Raw genomic sequence first — 20,949 nt, forward strand, 5'->3', positions numbered from 1 at the left:
ATTAAAATAACAGCCTGTCACTTTCGAGTTTAAAATAACAGGGTTGTCAGTTTTATATTCAGCGGAACAATCTACGGTCTTATTCTCTGGGAAACACAGCGGGTGTGCTGAGGGGGGCTGGCAGCAGCATCAACACTGAGCAACACTGCCATCTCGAGGGCCCCCCAAACCCAGGGTGCTGCCTGGCAGCTGGGGCTGCGCGATGCTCAGGTCCTGCTGAGTCCATGTGGCACACATGCCTCACTTTTTAAAAAGCTGGAAATGATCCGCTGTCAAGTGCATGGTGGTTTGGCAACTGCTTGGCATTTAAGTTTATTTTGTGTGAGAAAGTATGGAAATGTATAATATATGAAAAGAAAAATTTCCATATAGAGCAAATAAAGTTCTGCCTCGCTTGTTTTATAATCGAAGCAAGTTACCCTCACTGAGGTACCTAGTGTGCATTGAAATTTGGGGCACCTAATGAGCCATTCTAAACAAAACTATGTGCCTAAGCTCTCTATATCTAATCAGTGGAGAAATGAAGGTTCCTTTAATAAAATATCTGAGAGAGATCCTCTTTAGCTAAATAGCTGGGTGAGATAGAGGGAGCCCAGTTCGGTTGCTTATACATAAATGGCTAGTGCCTCCAAGATATCTATAGGAAGATGAGAGAAATAACAAAACACACACAGGAGACACATCTTTCTTGGGGGACAGTCCCTAAATCTTAGTTAACTGCTTTTCATTAAGCCCATTTTTCAATGAAAATTGTGTCAGTTAAAATACCCAGCTGTCCTATACTATACTGCTTATGACATGCGATCCTTGCCCTGACTGTGGGACACAGGTGCAGCAGACATATAAACATAACAACTTGGTTAGAAACAGTATATAATATGTGCTTGCTGGCCTAGTCCTTTTAAACAAATTGTTGGCTGTTAGTCAAAATGCTTTCAGGTTAAATCCCTAATGGACATAAATCGATGTATGAAAGTCTGGCGCAGTTTTCTGCTGGATGGCAGAACACAAATCAAATGGTGGTGAACTGTCTGTTCTTCCTACCTGGCCATGCCCATGATGAAGGGCATGCCTCTCACAATTCCACATGCAGCTCAGGTACTCAAGCACCATATCCACAAATCCATTATCCAGCTGCCCACCATTATACAAGCTCTACATTATTTTTAATAAAGACTGCAAGGGTGCTGAGTGTGTGGCTGGGTGTCTTAGACACTTCTAGGGCAAAGCAAGCAGCAGGCAAACAAAAAGCTTGTCTGGTTTTTCACTGGAAAATAATGCAGAATGAAGAAGTGGCATTAGTTAAATGCTGCCTGTGAATGAAAGGGCAAAGGAGTCTGACTAAAGAGACTGAACAGACACAAACATGGCTCATGATGGCTGCTTTCATGTCTGTTCTCTGAAACAAAATGTCAGACCTCTTTCCACTTGCTGTCTGTAGCTGTTCTGTCAGTGTGACATGCTGTTAGAATATACTTTACATACACGGCCTGAAGCCCCTGAAATTTCAGCACCTCATCCCAAGCAGCCACTCCAAACATCTGCCAAGTGTCTTTGCTGCCACATACAACCCACAGACAACATCTGGGGTGGCACTCTGGTACTCCAGAGAGGCAACTTCCAGGGAACAACCAGAAACATTTGTACATTTTTCCAGGTCATAAAGATTTAATTCACAATGGATGTTGCATCAAGATGTCTCTGAGCATCCACAGGCAGAAGGTGTTGACAGAAAGGCAAGCTGAATATTCTGCTTTCTCTTCAAAAGGAAAATCTTTCCGAATTGCAGAATAAACAAGGAAAAAATGCAATTCAAAAACATCAGGAAGAAGAAAGAGAGGTTAATGGGAAACATTTCTTCTTAACATAAAGACTCCATATTATTTTATTTCATTTATTGCATTAAACCTACATCAGGTTTGTGTGCATTTCACCATCTTTGAACATGATTTTAGCATCTTCTGATAGTCCTTTATCTTTGAAAGTAGGAATTATATGGGTGGGTATGATAAATCTGGAAGGAATACGAGATGGTCTTGACAGGGGAAGATTTGGCAGAGCAGAATGAAAAGAAAAAAAAAAGGAATTTACTTTTTAAAAATTATTTTAGGGACTCCACATTTAAAATTTGCTTTTTGTCCCCAATTGCTTTTGAGCATAGTTTATCACACTGCCAAAGAAGCATTCTTCCATCAGAAATTAAGTCAAAGTGATTCCACTGGCAATTGTCTGCCTCATTCACAAGCAAGGGTCTTTCTGCAATCTTTCATGCCTTATGAAACTGATATTCAGCACATTTTTATTTTTACATGGTATATTCAAAACTTACTTTGAATCTTCATTTTATCCAAATGCCCTGAAATAAAGCAGGGAGTGTAGGGTCTGATTCCTACTGAAGTGATGGACTTGCTTTTAGCTCACTTCATGACTTTGGCGTGCAAGGTGAGTAAAGACAGAAACATGGGTCAGCTTTATTTACCTTATAGCTGAGCCCATGCTGATAGGCCTGGAACTGAGCTCATGGGTGCCTTTCCAAGTTCTGCTGAGGAATTACATGACATACGTGACTGACTTGGTTGCATAAGTCAGTGGCAGAAATATGAAATAAACTGCATTTCTCAGTGTAGGGTGTGTAGCTAGACCATTCCTGTAACTCTGGATATTAGTTTCTCCTTGAAAATTATGCAAATACTTAACTTTTCTCACTTACACATTAATGCCTTTCTTCTGTTAGCAATTATAGGTCAAGACAAAGCTATTTTAATATCCATTTTTTTATGTTCTGAATAAATTAAAATTTTAACTTTTTGCGTGTTTCTTGCTGTATCTTTTTTTCTTATGAGGAAGTATTGTGATTCAGAACAAGTTTCATACCTCCAAAGTAGCTGAAAAAAGGGTATTTCAATATAATATCAGGGCTATGTCAGGAAGATAACTAGGGAAAATCAGGCTAGCTACAGCCAAAGATATCCAGTTGTCTTAATCCCTATAAATCTCTGCTAGAGCAAGTGGAAAGAAAATATGTAAAATATTAAAACCACATATGTCTCATATTTAAATGTTTCCACAGAAGTCTAACCAAGCTTGAAAGGTAATCTTTAATTCAAAGAATAGGAAATACCAAGGAATCATTTACAAGGCCACAGGTCACCAGGGAATACAGTAGTCTGACTTCATAAATCACAAGCAAGCAATGCTAACTGAGTCTTTAGTGGGTTCTATCTCATTTTCAAGGGTCTGTACATCTGTTGCGTAGTTTTTAAATGTTGGTGACGATCAAAACAATGTACAGAGAATTTCTGTGGTCATGCTTGACAAGATCCCAGAACTGAAACCTCTGAAATCCACAGGCAAAAGTTTAACATGTCATGGGCAGCATTGCATCTCTTAATTCTATTCTGCATTTAAAGTTACATTATGGTAATCCAAGGTCATTGCCTGCCCAAATATTCATCTCACAGATTAATACCAGGCCATCAGGCTACTCCCTAAAAGAGGAGGTGAATCAATCAGTGTTCAGAATTCCTCTAGCAAAGCCATCAGACACCACACTGCACTTCCAGAAAGTTTCAGGATGAGGTTTGAGGAACAAGTTAGACAGATGTGCAAACTCCAGTGCTAAAAACTGAGGATTAACAGAGGTCTGGTCAGATAGCAGGAGAGGACAAGACTCCAGAGACTGAGTCCACACAAGCTGTGTAAAGCTGCATGGTGAAATAAAGCAATATGAAAGTATGAGGTGGGAGATAGCTGTGAAGAGAAACATCTGAAGGACATAAAAAAATTTAAAATGCACCTGAATCGAAGGCATCTTGAGAGGCTGTAAATGGTAACATTTCCCTAAGCTGTAGTAATTTTTACTATTGCTGCCTTTTGTGAGTCATGTAAATGTCTGCTTCCCCCCAGGCTCTAAAATGGGAATAACACCTCAGAAGGATGCCTTTAATTAGTTGCCACTTACCAATGATCCTGAGTAAAGTAAGACCATCTTGCTTTATCAGGTGTACCTCCTTAATACAAATTAAAAAGAAAATCCATTAGGAAGTTTAGTGATTTGTTATCTAATATAGAGTATGCAGACACCATTTAATATCTTCAGAAGAGACTGGGGAATGGGAGTCCTCATTTTGATTTTCAAGGAATATCTGGAGAGCATGTGCAGCATGTGAGCTGTGAGACTCTCTCTCCATCCTTTTACTGGTTCCATGAAGAGCTTCTGCTCCGAATTACGGCCCTTACAAGGGTCAGGGGGAAAATCACTTTCCAATAGGTGTTGAATCACTTGTTGAAAGCAGAAGTCTGCAAGTCCTAGAGCCCCAGCTCTAATTGAATATGGGCAAAATATGGATGTAACTCCAAGCACATGAGTTTTGAATAGCTTTACATAACTTCCAGCAAGCTATGAAGTTACTTCTCTGAAAGGTAATTACTCACAACCAATATCAATCAGATTACTCGTAAATAGTCAGCCAGGCACAAGCAATAATAAGAAAATCTATCCCTTTGACTTTCATGTTTAGCAAACTCATATTAATGGATCCTCCACACTTTAATCTTTATTCCTTATGCTTCCTATAAAATTCCTCTATTCTCACTGTGTCCTAGCAGGAATTTACACACCATGAACAATGGGCAGTTTAACTGAGTTGATTGTGCTGGTTAACTGTCCCAGTAGGGACCTTGGGGCTTTTACCCTCAGCATGGGCAGAAAGGGAAGAAGAGAGATTTCTATCTCCCCAAAAACCCTGGTCCTATGGACCAAAGATATCAGAAAGGGCAGGCACCCTGAGACCATCTCCACTTCTGCCAAAGCCTTGCTCATAGCCTGTAAACTGGAATTTATTTTTTGGCTTGACAGGGCTCCCCTATTGAGACTTTAAAGGCTTGCAAATGCCACTAGTATCTCATGTGAAAACAAAGCAACTAGGGCTTGGCAAGGGTTGTGGAGGAGATTTATAAGGTGTCTATCATGGCAAGAAACACTGTCAACAACCCATAGAGAAAAATACTGTCCTACTTATCTTTTGTGGATGAAAATTCAAACAGTGCTTCTGAAATAACATCCTCAGCTGTTTCTATCTCCTGACTTATAAAGTGACATTCTGCAGAGTTTAAGCATGGCACAGCAGCATAGGCCATTTGTGAGGAGAGCTATCATGTCCTGAGAAAAAAAGATAAAAGAGATAAATAGCCGAGTACAATATTGTACCTCAACAAGCTAAAAGACAATCTCAAAACTGAATGGAGGAATGGAGAGCTTTTATTTCTTGGTTTTTTAAAGAACAAAGCTTAGTGATTTCCTTTAAAAGCTATTCTACAAGCTCCCCTAAATCCTATTACAACTTAATGTGAAATGCATCTGTTTCCATAAGACCCACAGTGTCGGCATTCATCCTTTGTAGTCTGTCCTTTGTTGTTTTTGCTATCTATTCTTGTCGATTTCCCCACTCTAGTATACCATACACAAAACAAGAACGGATAAAATTTTAGTCAGAGCATTTATTTATTAAGTTGATGCTGGAAAATCAGTTTGTTCCTGCTTGCCACCTGAATCATGCCAAATTAAATTATTGTTCAAGGAATTCATAAGGTAAAGAAACTGTTTCAATACTGTCCCAACATTTCTTGCATGTGGATTCTGTATTCAGCTACAGATATTTAGCTACACATAATAGCAGGGATGAATACAGCCTCTGCATGACTTCTCACTGTAACTGAGATCCAAATGTACTGCAATGTATTCAGCCCATGTATCTTAAATCAGTTCAACATCAGCTCAGCACTGCACCATTTTTTAGAACCTGCACATGTAGCTGCCTATATAATATTTTTCTAAGACATGACCAAGCTGGTGGGTTTATCTGATGTACACTATTTAACTGAATTCACATTCAGCAGACTGTGAGGCATATTAATTCTTAAAAAGGTGTGTATTTAGAAAATCTTAGATAAATGGAAAATAGGAAGCACAAGATGTAATATGCTTTTATTAATGTCTTGCCTGTGAAAAAAGGTGACTTTGATTATTTGTATGTTCTGAACTCAAATGCTGGGTGTCTTGTTTTTAAACACGAGGAAATTAAGTTTTAGCACCTTTAGCTTTTTTTAACCTTCACCATCATCACCATTACAAATTTATACAATGTATTGTTTAACATTATAATTAGCGTGGCTGATGTTTTTTAATCTGTTTTCCCTCTCGTTGTCTCTTAATCAGGTAACAGACATTAAAGAAAAGCTAAAGCTCTCTAAAAAGTTCTGGTCAGCCCTGCCCTACACAATCTGCAAGGATGAGCGGGTGACAGCGGGTCCGTCCGTCGAGGAGGACTGCTGGAATGGCCACAGCAAGGCGAGGTGAGGGGGACCCCTCTCCACCCCACCCGGCCCTGATCCCCACCTGGCCTGAAGCATTCATGAAACTGGGGTCTTTCACAAAACTGCTTATGAGGGTGAAACAGAAATGGGGAGAATAAGTCACTGTCCACACGCTCCTTGTAGCCAAGATTACTTATTGTCAAAATGCCATTAAAGCCAGAGTGTGAGTCTGGGTAAATGTGCACAGAGGGTCAGCATGTGAAGGCAGAAAATGTGCATTGGTTCAGCTCCAGAAGGATAATTTATACTGAGATTTCAAAGAGCTCTTTAGGTCCATTTAGCATCCCTGTGTTGGGACTGACAGCTTGTGAAGAAATTGCACTCTCGGGATACCATACTGGGATGAAATAGAAATTGGAATTTCAGCTCTGCTTGCTATTGGCTGGCAAAGCTTAGGGCTATTTACTGGGGGGGAGGCAAAAAATGAAAAATCACCTCCAGAGAATAAATGTAGCACTCCTACTTATCTTGTGTAGAAGATTTGACCTTATGTTACTTCTTCAGAGGTAACTGTGATCATCTGCCCATGTTTGTGATGAGTATTCTGTGAGTTTTAATTTTGAAGTTTACTTGGCCCTGGCTGCAGCAGAGCAGGAGCCAGCAGATGAGCAGGTGTCTCCAAAAGTCCCAGTGTGGATTCATCAGCTGACAGAGAAGAGGATGTGATTATCCCTGCTGAGAGGGGGAGGAATTGGCTCGGGGACCATGCCAGGGGCATGGTTTCAGGTGTGCAGCAGTATCCTGTGCTTCTGGGTAAACATGGGGAGTGGAGAGGTTTGAGTGTCTGGTGACAGCTGAATCTCGAGAGAAGTGACACATTCTGGCAGTCAGGGACTGGAATCTTTATTTTCCTTTTGTCTGAAGATACATATGAAGACAGAATATAAAAATTAGCCAAAAAGAAAAAACAACCTACCAATTAAACAATATAAAAAATGAGACAAGCATGTAAAATATAAAAATGGTGAAAGTAAGACAACATAGGAAAAAAACTTAGAAAAGTGCTCAGTGTCATTTTAGACAGATGTATGAATGGATAGATGAATAAATAGATTGCACCCACCTCACCATCTCATCATCTGATCATTTTGACAAGGAGCTCAGTTTACAGGAGGATGTTTCACACTGAATGCACACCATTTTTTCCTTGCCTTACTACATAGCCTTCAAAGGAATTCATTTTGCAGACAGGAGGGGGCTGTTTGGGGTACTGCTAGCCCTTTGAATCCACTTATGGATGCATGTGAACAAATCTGTCCAAAAGCATGAGCCACTGCTTAGGTGCTAAATCCTAGATCCAGAGAAAGCCCCTGGGGATTCAGAGAAGTACTAGGAGGAGTGTCTGGCTATTACAGGACTCATCATAAAGGAACAGTGTGAAAAGAGAAACAAAAATGCCTGGTTTCTCTTTTTCTATTTTATCCTTTCTTTATGAGCTTTGAAAGACATGAGCTCAGGCCTGTGCACTGCCAGCAGTTAAGCAGAGTTTCAAGGCGTGCCAGCTAAATGCCATGAGCCACATCAGGGTGCATGCATCAGTAAGAGATATATGCTACTCTTTCTACAAAAGAGCAGCCAAATCCCTTAATATCTATCTATTCCTCCTGGTTTCCATGCTTAACCTAGTGTCTGCACCACATCTGGCAAATACTTGGCAGCTCTCTTCTGCTCCTGCACTGAAGGGTTTGGCACAGCTTCCACGTTTGTTGGGAGTTAAGGAGGTACATTTTATGCATGCAGTTTTTCACCCTTCTTTTGCAGAATTTATCTTATGAGAAGCCTGAGTTTCTTCAATATGCCTTCTGAGATTAATGTTCTGGAGAGAGAAGAGCAGTCCTCTGTTAATAATCTCCTTGGTAATTGAACACAGATGTTTCACTGGATGTAGAGTGACAGCTTCAAAATATCACCTGAAGATACCATTTCAGCAAGTCCAGCCACTGCTCTCCTGCCCAGTTTCTGTTTAATATCCATTCTCAAAGAAAATGCATAGTCATAGTCTTAGTAACAGAATTCAATAAATGCTTCAGGTGGAGGCAATAGTAATAAATCAGAGAAACACCACAGAATGCCATGGCTGGATATGAAATAGTATTAAAAACAATATTGAAAATAAATAACTCTAAATGCAAAATCACCTCTTGGCCAGTGGACAAATACTTTTACTGCAGCAGAAAAAAAAAGTTTCCTTGATCAGACTGATTAGTATCTGATATCAAATACTAGCTCACAAGAACAAGCATAGCAAAATCTGGCCAGTATTCATATATATATATACACATATATATATATATCTGTGTTCACAGTGTCAGCTGTCACAAGCACCCCTGTGCTATATGACGAGCTGCATGTTGAATTCCAGAGAATATGACAAAAACCTGTGAAAAAAAGGAAACTTAGCCACCTCCTGTCTTCCTAGACATTAAGGCAGTAAGAAGACAACATGGTGTTGGCTACCATTGGGAAAGGAAATTATTGCTGGGGTTTTAATCGAATCCTGTTTTAGAATGAAGAATTAGAAACTTTGAATTGCCAGATAGACATTATGCCTTATGCTTCATTTTACACATCACCTTTTGATGCTGCTTTTACAGGGGAAAAGAGTTACAAACCTGAGATCACAGAGAATGAGAGCTTGGCTTTCTCCTCAGAGAGGCATTACACCAAGGTCATTTGTGGTTATTACACTCCCTAAATATCACTTTGCTGCCATGATTAATTTACAGTGACACCAGGTCACCAGCTGAAGGTCGCCAATTCACAAGTAATCATGGTGTTACAGAGCCATCCATTTGGTGTTCTGGAAGGGTGCACTTGGCTCATTGCTGATCCTGTACAAATAATGGTTTTAATCAGGTCACATCACGTAGAAACTAGTGCTGTGGAAATGGGAAAATATTTATTAGATGGATGAATCTCTTTTTTTTTGAAAAATCCATATTAAAGGTAATAATAATAGCTACTTCAGACAGAGTGCCTTTTAGAGAGATGCCCAGCAGGATTTCTCCATCATATTTGTATTCACAAAAGAACATGAACATAATTTTTTGTTTAAAGAATTAACATCTTCTACCAGATGTGCAGAGACAGATTTCTGAAAGCTATTTAGGATCTAAAAAACAACATTAAGATCAAACTTTGAAAATTTACCTCCCTCCCTACATGCAATTAAACTCTTAACAACAGCTGATGGCAACTTCACTAATAGGTATTTTTCAGAATCAATATATTTTCCCAAGAATTATGGAAAATCAGGCTTTAGGACTTAAACCAAGTCCAAGGTGTTAATCTTTGAATATATGACTTTTACTGAAGTAAGAACAGCAACCAAATCCAGAACCCTCTGGTGCTCAGGAGAATAACCTTGAATTGCTCCAGCCAACTCAGCCAGCTCATTCCAATCAAAGCATCTGAGAGATTGTGCTCATGCACTATCGTCCTGGTGCTCATGCTCACCAGGGCTGTAGAATTATTAATATGTCTCAGCTCTGAAAAGCTGTAATCCATGGAATAGATGAGACCTGCATTCCTTTCCACAAAGAAGCTATCACTCCTCCAAACAGAAGAAGAAATAGAATTATATATGAGACAGAAAAATAAAACAAACAGAAAAACATAGAGAAAGGTAAGGAATAAAAGGGAAAATAAACACTATAATTTTCAATATCTAGCTCAAAACCTCAAGGTATGTCACCAAAGCAAACAAAGGATAGAGTCTCAGCTGTCCTGACATTCTTTACTTCTCCTGCCACACATGTGGAAGTGTCTACTTCTGTGGCAGAGAGCTTTTAATTTCTGGTGAAATTCAGTGGGAAGACTCACCAGATCAGTGTTTGCCCTGAGGAAGTTGCTCACTGCTGTCCAGCAAAGCTTGCAGTGACAATGAGTTGAGTGTGCTTTAGCGGGATGGAGGCACAGATGACTGTTTAGCACCACTAGTGAAAGGGGGAATAAACTACTTCTCACCAAGTGTGAAAACTGCTTATTCTTAATTGATGCTCTAATTTATTTTTGTATCCTAAAAAAAACTAGCAGTGAGGATTTTCTCCCTCTCCTTGTGTCTGCTCAAGCTTTTCTCCAAGATGGAGGGGAAAAAACAAACTGAAAATATCCTTTGGGGATTACCTCCTGAGCAAACAGAATCAGATGAGGTGAACTAGTTAGCCAAACAAGCCAATTTTCCACTGCACTTATCTTTCTGGACCAGATGTGACTGACTAAACCCAGCCCAGCCTGAGTAAGCCTGTGCTGTATTTTGTATTCTGTTGCCTACAATTCTGTGCACCTGGAATAACTCCAGCACTGCCTAGGTGGCATGCCCCAGTTGTACTGCAAGCAGCTGCTGTGGCAGCAAAGTATGGAGAATGTTGCCCTTAAAGACAGATTCTTTTTAATAATCAGAGGAGTCCTCCTTTCTTTTTTTTCTTTTATTTTGTTTGGGGGGGTGGGGTGTCAACTCTACATGCTTTATATATGTGATTGATTCATCAATAATTTTTAGACTTGAAAAGGAAGCAGACACCATGGAACATTAACAGGTTATTAAAAAAATAAAAGAGGGGGGAAAGAGAAGTGGTTTCAAATAGGCTTTGTGGTACTTGGCCATGATGTGCCAAAAGACATCTCTGCTGCGTCTGCTGAGACAAGCAAGAACTGTGGAACGGCTAAGAGGAACAGAAAGCATTAATATTTTAGAAAACAACATAAATTACACTAAAATCCTGACATAGCTGAGCAAGGAGCAAACACCACAAAACAAACAGTATTGTTCAGCTTCTCTATACTCAGAGGGCTAAGAAACCTTGCTTCTCTTTTTTTTTTCTTTTTTTTTTCTTTTTTTTGCTTTGCAAGGAGGATGGAAAGAACAGACACTGATTCAGGTTGGCACTTCTCTTCATTTATAATGGGCATACAGTTCCTGTAATGGCCAAGCCTACAAAGAGATCATTAAGGAGAGCAGAAGCAGCAGCAAAGCTTAAAATTCACAAGGGTGTCTCAACTTACGGAACTGCAGCAAAAGCAGCTGTGTTCAACAACTTTGCCCAGCCAGCAACAAATCTTCTGTCAAATCATGGTCCCAAGACATGGCTTCCTATTCGGTGTGACTTAACCCTACCCCACACACATCAAAATGTTTTTGTCAGAACATGTGTTGGGCTGCCTCTCCGAGGCTGCCACTCAGCCCACTCACCTTGGGCTGCCTGTTCTCATATCTGCATCAGTCCTTTAAAGAAAGGAAAGCTATTTGAAGCTATTTCATTCAATAGAGGCTTTTCTGTCTTTCCTCTCCCCCTGCAAAGAAGCAGGTGAACTAGTTGAGTGTTGAGGGCAGAATCCAGCTACACATTCAAACGTGTAAATTCAGATACTTCAATATGGGTGACACAATAAGGGATATGCTGCCCAAGCAGTTGTAGTATCACTGGAGATTCTTTGGGCTGTCTGGGATGAGTGTGACACAGCACACTGCCTCCCCTCTGGACCAGAGCCCGGGCTAAAACTGCTTGAACATTTCTAAAAGCACCAATGTTAACATGCCTGAAAAGACCCCCAGAATCCTGTCAGTGTACTAAAAGAGGCAATTTTCCACTGCCTGAACACACCTACTGCTATGTGAGATGGTCTAAGTAGTCATGGCACCTTCATGGAACTGGGAAATTAGACCCTGGACCTAGTGGATATTCAAACCCTACTGGAGTGGCATCATGACACCAAGCAGCCCACATCCTAGTGACTAAAGTGGAATTCAAGACTCCATCCAGCTGCCTTAAGAAAAACACACACTATTAGATGCCCCAGATGTCCAGGACCTCCCCCTAAAGCCTGCAGATATGATCCAGAAAGCCTCACCTTTCAGAGCTCACCTTTCAGAGCTAGTGACAAGAAGAGGAGGAATAACGAAGAGCATTCAAATGGCACCAGCTGTCTATGTTTATGCAAGGAAATCCCAGCAGATGAAACATAATGAACTAGTCATTTGGCCAAAGGCTCATGGGACTCCAACAGCTGTCCCTGCTCCACTGATGAATAAACTCCTGACTAGCTGTGACTGGATGTGGTGGTGGCTAGATCTGGTGAGAGTGGGACTCTGCTTATGCCCAGATACTTGCATTTGAATACACAAGATTTGTGTAAACCTAAAGAATAATTTTCAGCCTTTCTAACTCTTTTGCTATTATGTCCTAAATGCCAAGGGAATTTAAGCATCCAGCTAACTCTTAGGCAGTGTTAAGACCATGGATTTCTTGTGACCTACACCAAGTATGTGTCCCTTACACACCTAAGTGAGGTACACTTGCCAGGAATGCTTTGGTGGTCACCAAATCCTGGGCAGATAAAGCACGGTGTGTAGCAGTTTGACAAAATCATTGAATGGGCTGCCCCATGTAAAGTTAGACAATCCTGAGAAGGACATGAGATGCACACTAGTCACAGTGCAAAATACAAACCTCCATGAAATGCACACACCAGAGCACTCTCTAATTGCTTTAAGTCAGCACATTCTTCCTTTATTATTGATGGTAAGACAAAATGAAATCAGAAAGAAATCAGTCAAAGAAAGCCTGTGAGCTGCCCTTCAGAGCTATCCTTAGGTTCTCATGGACAGCTTGCAATAAAGGGCTGCTAACCTTTCATAAACAAGGAAATCAATCCACATGAATATTTAGCAATTTCAGATCACTTGTAGCTGCTAACAGCTATGGCCATTGTCATGGACAGGATACAGAGCAAGGCAATCATCCTGTCTGAGCCAGTAGTTCAATCCTTACATTCTTGCTTTTTTAATCAACTGCACCTTGAAATTGCTGATTTACTACTAGGCTGAGTAATTTATCTACAGCAGCCCTTTCATTGGTAGAGACGTGTGACAGATGGAGATGCTGTTCCTTTGCAGTCCAAAGCATCCCTGCCTGCCAAGGTCTCCATCCTACTGCCTCCAGGCAGCTCTGCAGAATTATTTCCTATTCTGTCTTTAGTGATTCATAACACCATGGCCTGCAGTCTTCCATACTGGGGGAGGTAGCTCTGTGTTCTCACCACAGTAAAGCTGACTGAAGGAGTCTGGATGGGATCCCCACAGCAATGTTATTTCTCATCATGGTGCCAGTGAAACAGCAGGATATGCAGCTTGAGGCTGGGTATTTTGGCAATCATATTTGGTTCTTTGATTTCACACATTCCCAGGATTATTCTCATGTATGCCTTCAAAGGCCACTGGTGGCAAGTGAGTCTCATCTTGCAGAGTGAGGACCCATCACACTGAGACTGAGCCCTTCCTTGGTGCAGCACAGTGTGGTTGTCGAGTGAGGCTCCACTCCAGAAGCAATGCAGAGCTTATTTTCCCTTCACCATGACTTCAACAAAGTCCTTTCATCTCCCTTACTTTCACCTTTTTTTTCCAGAGATATTTGTTTTTCCAGACCAATATGAGCAATGCTGTCATCAACGCCAGACTTCAGTGCTGGTAGAGAATTGGGCATGCACAAGTGAGAGTGATGTGAAATTCTCTCAAACTATATTTGGTACCAAGCATCACAAAAGTTTGTCTTTAGTAGGCTAGACTGTGCTATCATTACTTATTGTCTGAGCACACAAGCACACAAGGACTCCCACAAACATCAGTAGGACAGGCTGGTATGCAAACTAATTACAAAATAGACCATATCCTTATAAAGAATGTAAACAAAGGATAGATCTGCCCCAAATCCCTTGCAGCCTAAATATGAGACAAAGATAGTAGGAAAGACAGACAAGAGAGGAGGGAAGCTGTGATGCACTATTTTCTCAGGGTGCCATGCCAGCATAGAGAAATAATGTCGACCTTTTTTCAGCCTGGCAGCTGTAAAATGCACTGATAATTTTTGACAGAAATTCGAAGCAGGAAAAAATGTAGCTTTGCAAAAGCCTACAAGGAGAGCTTCCTGAGGACAAAGAACAGCAGGGGACAAAGAGTGCATCTTTAACAAAGGATAATGGAGATTTTTACTGTAGGATGATTGGAGGCACGGGCTGCTTTTTGTAGGGGAAAGATGTGCAAAAGCACACTTGCTGCTTGCAAGCAGCCTAAGACTGCATTATTCAAGGTCAGAGAAAGGAATGCTGCAGTAATCAAGAAATTCTAAGGTAAGAGCCTGAATAAAAGATTCAGATTTGTGGATGGATAGGAAATGCCATACCCTAAATGTTATGCACGAAGTACATGAGACATGAAAGCATAGCCTGGTTTAAAGGAATAATGACCAAATCAAAGAGAATACTGGAGTTTGGTAAAATTATAATGCTTTTTATGGGCCTGGATGTCATGTAGGCTGGAGATGTTGTTCATGGTGGTCTGCAAAAGAGATGCAAAGAAGAATTGGAGAAGAAAATTAAGTGCTCTTTTAAACTAGAGCCATAATACCTCAAGATAGGCTTCTAAATTTTCTCAGAACAACAAATATGCTATATACAACAAAGGACTTCATATTTTTTAAGCAGAAAGAAATAAAAACAGAAGAATGCACTGTTAGATGCTTAATTTAGTGTGCAGCCATTCATGTCAGCAGAGGATATGAATATGTGGTGACTTAATGCTGGCTTGCGAACCTTTTCCATAGTTCGCACAGTCATTGCTCTTGCTGGGGAGTATATGGAGAGTTAGGAGGTTGAAAAACCTAAATCCTTTCTCCACATGCTCCCCATGCAGCTGTGCTACTAAACAGATCCTTTGGAGTCAGTAAAATTAAAAACTATATTTTTAAAGCAGTTTTAATGGATCTGTTTAAGAACTGCACATTGAATTTCTTAGCACATCATTTACTGCACAGTGTTTTATTTCTGGAATTACTGTGCCTCACACTAATCTTTCATTCTGCTGCCTAGATACTTGCCTGAGATTATGAACGATGGCTTGACCAACCAGATCAACAACCCAGAAGTAGATGTGGACATCACAAGGCCAGACACCTTCATTCGACAGCAAATCATGGCCTTGCGTGTCATGACTAACAAACTGAAGAACGCGTACAATGGGAATGATGTCAACTTCCAGGACACGAGTAAGAAACCATTAGCTGTCATTACATAGCTGTAATTTTGGAACCCATTTATAAATTGGCTCCGCTGCAATGACTTTGTGGTCTTTGTGCTCTGCGCTGCTGACAACATAAAAAGTCTTTTTCTGTTCCATGAAATTCCAGTTATATAATTGTTTCTTTTGCTTCTCTTGCTTATCTCCATGTTTAATACATCCAGACACTGAAGGCTTTCCATAATGCCAGCAGTCTGATCCTTTTTCAGAAGAGCACTTAATCACCTAATTAAGTCACAGTGGGTTTCATTTGGAAGCTTTACTGAGTGAAATGTAGCACCACCAACACTTCCTCATTCCCAATGTGTTCATCCCCGCTGGGGTGCCAAGTGGAAGGGAGCAAAGGGATGAAAGCTGTAAGCTGTATCACTCACGCTGATTCCCTCCCTCCTTTGTGCCAGGTGACGAAAGCAGCGGCTCAGGCAGCGGGAGCGGCTGCACAGATGACATCTGCCCCACCGAGTTTGACTTTGTCACCACCGAAGCGCCGCCTGTCGACTCGGACAGGAGGGAGGTGGAGGCTTCAGCCACACAGCCTGGCTGCTCACTGCAGACATTGCTCCTCATCTTCCTCAGCCTCCTACTGCAGAGACAGTGGAGATAATCCTGGATCTAGTCAGAGAAACTGTGTTTTAGCTACAGAAACAGCCTACTTTCTTCTTTTCTTATACTCTTGGACAATGGACCATGCCACAAACACTTGCAGTTTTCTACAAGATGGCAGTTATTGCAACCTGCTTCCCATTTTAGTTTTCCCAAAGAGTACCAGGTGCCAGACTGAACTGCTTCCTGCTTTTTTCAGATATCTCTGAAGACAATATCCACTCTTGAGAGAATTCTTTCTCAATTCTTTATTACAGGAGACTTTCTGAGCTTCATTTCCTTTTATGCTGCAAAAGGGAAAAAAGATCTTACAGTATGTGTTTTTCCCCAGTGAGAAAAAAGACGGGGGAAGAAACCAAGAAAGTTTTCTTTCTGAATCAAGCCTGACTCAAGGCTGCTGCATTTCAACAGAATATCAACAAAACAAAAAAAAAAAAAAAAAAGACAAGAAAGGAACAAAAAAAAATGCAACCGTTCTTCACTGACAGCCAGGTTTCCTAGAGGAACTTCTGTAGGGTGATTCAGGTCATCAGAATGATCACTGTTATAGGGAGGAAGGCTGGATTTTTTTTTTCCCCAACACTAAAAAAGTATGTCTCAGCAGTGAATGTCTTGCACTCCATCTTCCAACCACATCAGATTGGTATGAAGGTAGAGAAGCTGAAAAATAAGTTTATCTTTTAGTATGGTAGTAGCTCCACTAGCTTCAGAATGTCATGTTACAGTTGCTTAGGATTTGAATCTTAATGCCCAGTAAAAATAGGAGTAGTAGCACGATTTCACCTAGTTTCTTTTAGGATTTATCCATGTTATAGAATTGTCACAGTTTTCCACTTAGCTCACTCCTGTGAGCTCACCAGCCATGATGGTAATGTTAAACAACTCTCTTGACCCCTCACGGGTTCAGACAGAAAATAATCTCTTGTGATGTAATCTTTTTCCTTTTGTTGCTGTTCTGACATCGATTAGAACTTTTTGCTACTATGTCCATTACCCTACCAAGACAGCAATTCTCTAACAGACTAACAGCAACCGGATCAATAGCGTGTTTCACACCTAACTACATCCTTCATATCAGTTAATTTCAGTGTCACAAGAATTTCTTCTACAAAATTTCAGATCAAGCAAGTATATAGTACTAACATGGAGATTTCTTTCACTTTTTTAGTCTTAGTATGATCATCTATTTTTATATATATAAATATATATAAATCACAGATTTTAACTTCTTAATTACGAGCTCAGGGTTGACACTTCTTTATAAGGAAAAAAAATGTTGGTCAACCAACTTTTCTTTTTTTGCTGCTCTGAAAAGTAACCCTTTAATGACTGGTGAGCATGAAAATCAAAGAAGAGAATTTTTTACATATCCAGTTGTCCATTTCCTAACAAGTTTGCAGGTTGGTGAAGAAAACCTCTCTCATATGTGTGTATTTGGTGGAGAGGGCAGGGGGGAGCATGTGAGTTTGTATGATAAGGCTAGAGAAGGACATGGATGTTAATTGTGATGGTAATTGTACTTCAGATTCTTCAAGGATACATTGCTTTAATAATCATTGTCTAAATGGTTATGGTCTGGGATAGAGTTTGCCTAATTTGCATCTGGTCATAAAACCCAAGATGGAAGCTGTTTAAATCCCGGACAAATGTGTGTCAACAATTAGACATCAAAATCTTCCTTGTTTTATCAACCGCAGACAAAGGATTTTTGGGGCAATTCTGCATGGTGTTGAAATGATGGTGTTTGCCATAAATTTATTTCCTGATTCTTACGTTGACTTTGGAAGTGGTGTACACAAATTGTGGTAACACTGTAAAGCCAGCCAACCACATTCCAATTTAGCAGCAGAGCAGGTAGATCATATCCATTGCAATTGCTTTTTCTTGTCAAATTATAATTAGCTATCGATTTAGGCATGAAATTAAAATAGAAAACACACAGCACGTTAGAATAAAGTATACTTAAGCACTTTTACCAAAAAAAGTATTTACAATCTATTTATATAGTATGTCTAATAGCAAAAAGCATAAGTTTTGAGCCACTTGTATTCAATTCCTTTTTTTCCCCATTTATTTACTTTGAAACATAATGATAGATAGCATCATAGAATCATGGAATCATGGAATGGTCTGAGTTGGAAGGGACCTTAAAGATCATCTAGTTCCATCCCCCCTGCCATGGCAGGGATGCCATTCACCAGATAAAGTTGCTCAGGGCCCCATCCAGCCTGGCCCTGACAGGTGGTCTGTGGGCCCAGATTAGTATGTCACTGTCTAAGGGTGCAGATCACACAGGTCTTACATGGCCATAGCAATGCTTCCCACTTCTCCAAATGTTCCCCTGGAGCAGGTCTTCTGATAGAGCATTTACTGTGTCCAGGAAGTTTAAGCCAATTCTCATAGGCTTTTTCTTTTGCCCTGGTACAGCTGGTATCAAGCAGAAGGTATTTGCTTTTAATTTTTTTCCTGAACTTGCACATGCAGTTTTCTACAAGGAGAACCCTTTAAACATCTCCCCTGATCTATCTCTTTCTACCTATCTCCACATCCTCTCTACATCCTCAGCAACTTTGTTTCAGGAGAAGTTAAGTTTGATTTTGATTTTCTGGTTGTGTGTTTATTCAGTGGTAACTGATTCTATATCCATCTGATTATTCTGGATCTGAAAGCTTATTGATAGGCAAAAGTGCCCAAGCCATCTGATGCAAGTCCTCTGCTGTACTTGCTCCGCTCTGCTAGTGAAGGAGCTGATGGACTCATCAGGTTTTTGTGTTGGCCTTGGCACACGTGTAGGTGATCTGCTGGTGCAGCCAAGGTGTGTGTCCAGGGTGCTCTCATCTATTTGCAGACTTCTGTGGATTTTGGACAAGGAGTAAGTTGAATGCTTTTGGACAAGCAGTAAGAAAGCACTCCCTTCAGGGCTTCACTGAAGGTGCTCATCACTGGAGGAGCTTGCCCTGCTCCTATTGAACTGGATGTTATAAACTGCCACTCAAACAACACACTAGCCTAATCTTTGCCAAAATGTGATTCTTGCCAGAGTTCTGCCAGAAATTTTTGTCTTCCGTATTATTTCTCCTCTTATTTTGCTACTATGCATGATGACATTTTGTCAGGAGATGGAGATGCCTTTGCGTTAAGTTACAGTGTATACATTTCTTTAATAGTCCCTAAAGGTTGAATACACTCTTCATACATTGCATTTTTCTGAGATTAAGAGAGCTATTAAATCTCCAGAGAAAATTAAATTGGGAATGAAGGAGAGAAAAGAAAAAGCATTCATGTTCACAACTGTGAGAATCTACATAATTTCCAATTATTCTGTTTGGACATCCTTTGCATCCAATAGCTCTTCTTCTGAGGTAATTTTTTGGTGTGCCACAATTTAAATATTTCTCTTCTGTTAGCAGCAGATAAAATAAGAAATTATAAAGAAGACAATTACATATTCAAGAAAAAGGAACTAAGTCCTAAGGAAATGTCCTTTGATTGTGTAAGCCCTCTATGCTGCACAGTCCAGAAGTTCTTCATATGTAATGTTCTTTTAAAGTGGAGGCTAATAAAAAATTAAATGCAATTAATTACATAACCATTGCTGTAGACCCCTATGAGGTTTTATCTTTTCAATATTAACTGAATTGTTTTTGCATCATACCCAAATTTTTCATGTTCATTGTACTGCAGATTTTTCTATTGATGACTCAGTACATAGTACTGTAAATGCAGTGCAGACTACCTGGACTCTGGCCAAATTTAGGCATTTCAAAAAAAGACAGTCAGAAAAAATTGAAAAAAGAGAATAGAGATTTCCTGCAAAAGAGGAAGAGGAAAGGAAACTGTGCCTCGGTGTTCTGGTAAAGGTTGATCTATCCCAGTTCCCTTAGAGGCATCATAGACCTCTGTCCATGGAAAGCTCTGAAAATCTGAGTCTCAGATGCACAAATCATCCCAGTTCTGTGGAACTTTTAGTAAGAATGATCCCCACAGATGTGTGAACCAGTTTGAGCTGCTTCCATGCAAAATGGCTTTACAGTGCATGTGACTGCGTGCTGGCACAGATTGCTCAGAGAGGCTGTGGAGTCTCCCTCAAGGGAGATATTCAGGAACCATCTGGACACAATCCTGTGCCATGTGCTCTAGGGTGACCCTGCTTGAGAAGGGAGGTTGGACCAGATGACCCCCTGTGGTCTCTTCCAACCTGACCCATTCTGAGATTCTGTGATTCTATGAGCTGGAGCTGTTCTTGGGAGGTGGACTCTGTGCAGTGTCTCAGCAGGCAGCAGTTGCCTTCAGTTTACTAACTGATTCTGAATCATTATCAAATGTAACTATACTTATTCACTGAAACTTTTATTATTTCAACATAAAAATAAATTACAGCACTGATGCATGTTGTGTTTTTTGTTTTTAATTTGCTTCCAAAAATAACCCATTAGAACTGGATACAGAAAATTTTAGAACAATTATGCAGGTTTCTATAGATTTCATTATGGGTATTTAGAAGAAATCCACATTTCAAAGACCACAGGATACAGAAAATTTTAGAACAATTATGCAGGTTTCTATAGATTTCATTATGGGTATTTAGAAGAAATCCACATTTCAAAGACCACAAAACTATATTTACTATATTAACCCACAAACGTTCAAACCTGCTAGAGGAGAATGGATAGAGTTAACAACAGTGGAATGTTACATAAAATTGAAAAAAACATAATTTTAAAGGGCAATTCAGCAGTCAAAGGCTAAGTCTTAGTGTCAGTACTGACATTATGTTGTCAAAACCTAAAAGACTCAGCAATGCCTACTTTCAAGAAAAATAGGGCAGGTGATGCACTGAACATGCAATGTTTTCATTACAACTACTCAGAGGGACTGTGAGGATCATATTAATATGTGTA

General features: G+C 40.2%; 1 protein-coding gene across 1 annotated transcript in view; it reads left to right on the plus strand.

Annotated features, from left to right (window-relative positions):
• The window catches only part of GPC6 (glypican 6), a 727,955-nt gene extending 707,521 nt beyond the window's left edge, over window positions 1–20,434 (plus strand). Inside the window, exons 8-10 of the mRNA XM_063149536.1 lie at window positions 6,218–6,354; window positions 15,238–15,413; window positions 15,847–20,434. Coding sequence (XP_063005606.1) covers window positions 6,218–6,354; window positions 15,238–15,413; window positions 15,847–16,049 — 516 coding nt within the window. The 3' untranslated portion in view covers window positions 16,050–20,434. The remainder of the gene's footprint in view (window positions 1–6,217; window positions 6,355–15,237; window positions 15,414–15,846) is intronic.
• Window positions 20,435–20,949: the final 515 nt, after the last annotated feature.

Source organism: Melospiza melodia, chromosome 2 (assembly GCF_035770615.1).
Source record: "Melospiza melodia melodia isolate bMelMel2 chromosome 2, bMelMel2.pri, whole genome shotgun sequence".
Classification (NCBI taxonomy): Eukaryota; Metazoa; Chordata; class Aves; order Passeriformes; family Passerellidae; genus Melospiza; species Melospiza melodia.